The following is a 2,376-nucleotide window of genomic DNA, read 5'->3' as shown; positions in this document are numbered from 1 at the left end:
CTGGCCGCCTTATTGGCACATCTCTTGTGGCTAATTGCTCGCCGATGCGTATACTCAGATGTTTGAAAAGTACATCCCATCAGCAGTTGGCGGGGTACACACAGATGTTTTCGTTTGTTTTGTTCTTTTCAATTCATTTCTCGAGGGGCGTCTAAAATGAATGAGCGTCAAAGGACACTTTCTTTGCTTAAATTTTAATAGAAATGGCGCACCCCATATTTAAACTATCTTAATTTTGGGACTAAATGTCTTGTATTTTGATATTATTTTTTTTTTTTTTTCAAATTCCACGACCCATAGTTCATGTTTGCCGTTTAATTGGTGACCCGCGGCCTGTTGTTTTCCCAAATAACATTCGCTTTTGTAGAACCAGTTTGATGTTCATCGAAGTATTTCCACGATGTGAACTTCCTATTTCTTTCCTATAACATACATTAGTAGTTTTAAGTATGGCGACCACCAAAACATCCCATCCGGTTTTCGGGCCGCCCCCTCAGGTGGTGCTTGTGTTTGCTCAAGACAAAACACTTGTCTTCGGCTATATAATCTGTCACTTGGCTCTCTTCGGGGCAGTTCAGTTCCCTGAGCCCATTGTTCCACCATGGCCAAGTTCATCCTTGTCGTCCTCGCCATCGGCGCCTTCCAGGTGAGCAGAAGTAGTGTCGCCTCGGCCAGTGCAATCGGCCGGTGGTGGGCGCCGGAAATCAACCCGCTTGACATCCTTGTGTCGCAGGCTGCCAGCGCCGCACCCGAGCCCTCCATCCTAGGTGTGTCTCGAGGCTTCCTCGAGGCGGCGAGGACTAAGGTGGGCGCCGCTCAGGGTATCACCAACGCCGCCATCCAGGCCGGAAGTGACGGCGTCAACCTGGGCCTCGACGCCGTCCAGGTAAGTAGTGTTTGCTCTGGTCTGGTACGACATGAGGGTGAAGCACGCGCGGCTCGTGAACGGTCTGTCCTTACTCGTGCAGGGCGTGGAAGCTGTCAAGTCCAACGCCCTCCGCGGTGCCGTCAACATCACCAGAAATCTGGGCACTGAGGTCATCACCCAGACACGTAACCTCGCCAACCACCTGCCCTCTGCCCTTGGCATCCGCGGTGTTGCCAACCTCGGCCTCAACGGTGCCCAGGGCGCCCTGGACCTCGGCGCCAACGCTGCTACCGGCGTCTTCACTGGCGCTCAGGTGAGAGCACCACCTACTGAGTGAAGGCGGATTTCTTTGAACGAACCATCTTTATCCTGCCGCCTCTTCCGCGGCTCCGCAGGCACTCGTCAACGGCACCCTGGGCGCTGGCCGCAGCCTGAGCACCGGCGTGTCCGGCGCGGCTCAGGGTGGCGTCAACCTCGCTGGCAACGTCGTCGGAGGTGTGATTGGAGCCAAGGCCAACGCCATTGGCGCCGCCCAGAACGCCACCCGCTCCGCCACCCGCGCCGCCGCCAACGCCGCCGGCAGGGTCGCCAACACTCTCACCGGAGGCCTTGCGGGCCGCCTTACCAGCGGACTGACCGGTCGCAGTGGCGTCTCTGGAGGCGTCAGGCTGGGCTAGATCTAGACCGATACCCTTTTCCATCCTTTAGCCCTGTGCCCCGCCCGTGAAAATATAAGTTGTATCATCATTCGTAGTAATTATTTCAAAACCTACACATTATTTCAGAGCTGGAGGTGAAGAAGTAAAATGGAAGAACAAAACGCGCACTGCGCATGAACAGACGCCCCCCACTCCATCCCCTGCTTCCCCCACTCCGCGTCTGCGCATGAGCAGTGCGCGTTTAGTTCTTCCATTTTACTTCTTCACCTCCAGCTCTGAAATACCCTATTGTTTCCTGACAACTACATATAGTTCTAGTTATGAAACGATTTCTCGATCTTTGAATTATTGTTGAAACTGCAAGGAAAATCGTTTAAATTTCGAATCTTTATTTACCAGCATTTTGCAATGTAGCTTCGGGGAAAAAAGTTAAAAGGCGAGCGTGAGGAGCGTCTCGTGACATTTGGCATGCTGTTTCACGGCTCATTGCATTCGTTTAGGCTTATCGTGGTCGTCCTACACTATTAAAAAATATTTTGTGGTTCACCCAACACTTTCACGATATAAGGCAACACTTCTATGTAGTCAAAAATTTGGAAATAGTCGTGAACCAACCGTAATAATTTCTCAAGTTATCAATTTTTGACAACAAAGAAGAGTTGTGCGCAACATCATGATTTCACAAAGAGTTATGGCAACTTATTTCAACACGAATTCTTCGTGAAGTGCTGACTTTTTTTAACAGTGTACTACATTGTAAAAAAAATTATCGTGATTTTACGAAACATTCTCGGTTAACTTTCGAAACCATCGTGCTTAACAAATTACGATACATACGAATTGTAGTAT

At 50.3% G+C, this 2,376-nt stretch overlaps 1 protein-coding gene across 1 annotated transcript; it reads left to right on the top strand.

Annotated features, from left to right (window-relative positions):
• The first annotated feature begins 499 nt into the window (after positions 1-499).
• Positions 500-1,615, top strand: LOC113216047 (uncharacterized). Its single transcript, XM_026435745.2, has 4 exons — positions 500-646; positions 734-886; positions 969-1,181; positions 1,264-1,615. The coding sequence occupies exons 1-4, from the start codon at positions 602-604 to the stop codon at positions 1,543-1,545; spliced, it is 693 nt and encodes a 230-aa protein (XP_026291530.1). The 5' UTR covers positions 500-601; the 3' UTR covers positions 1,546-1,615.
• The last annotated feature ends 761 nt before the right edge of the window (positions 1,616-2,376 follow it).

This window comes from Frankliniella occidentalis, unplaced genomic scaffold (assembly GCF_000697945.3).
Source record: "Frankliniella occidentalis isolate FOCC.00 unplaced genomic scaffold, Focc_3.1 Scaffold158, whole genome shotgun sequence".
Classification (NCBI taxonomy): domain Eukaryota; kingdom Metazoa; phylum Arthropoda; class Insecta; order Thysanoptera; family Thripidae; genus Frankliniella; species Frankliniella occidentalis.
This window is presented reverse-complemented; position numbering and strand designations above follow the sequence as displayed.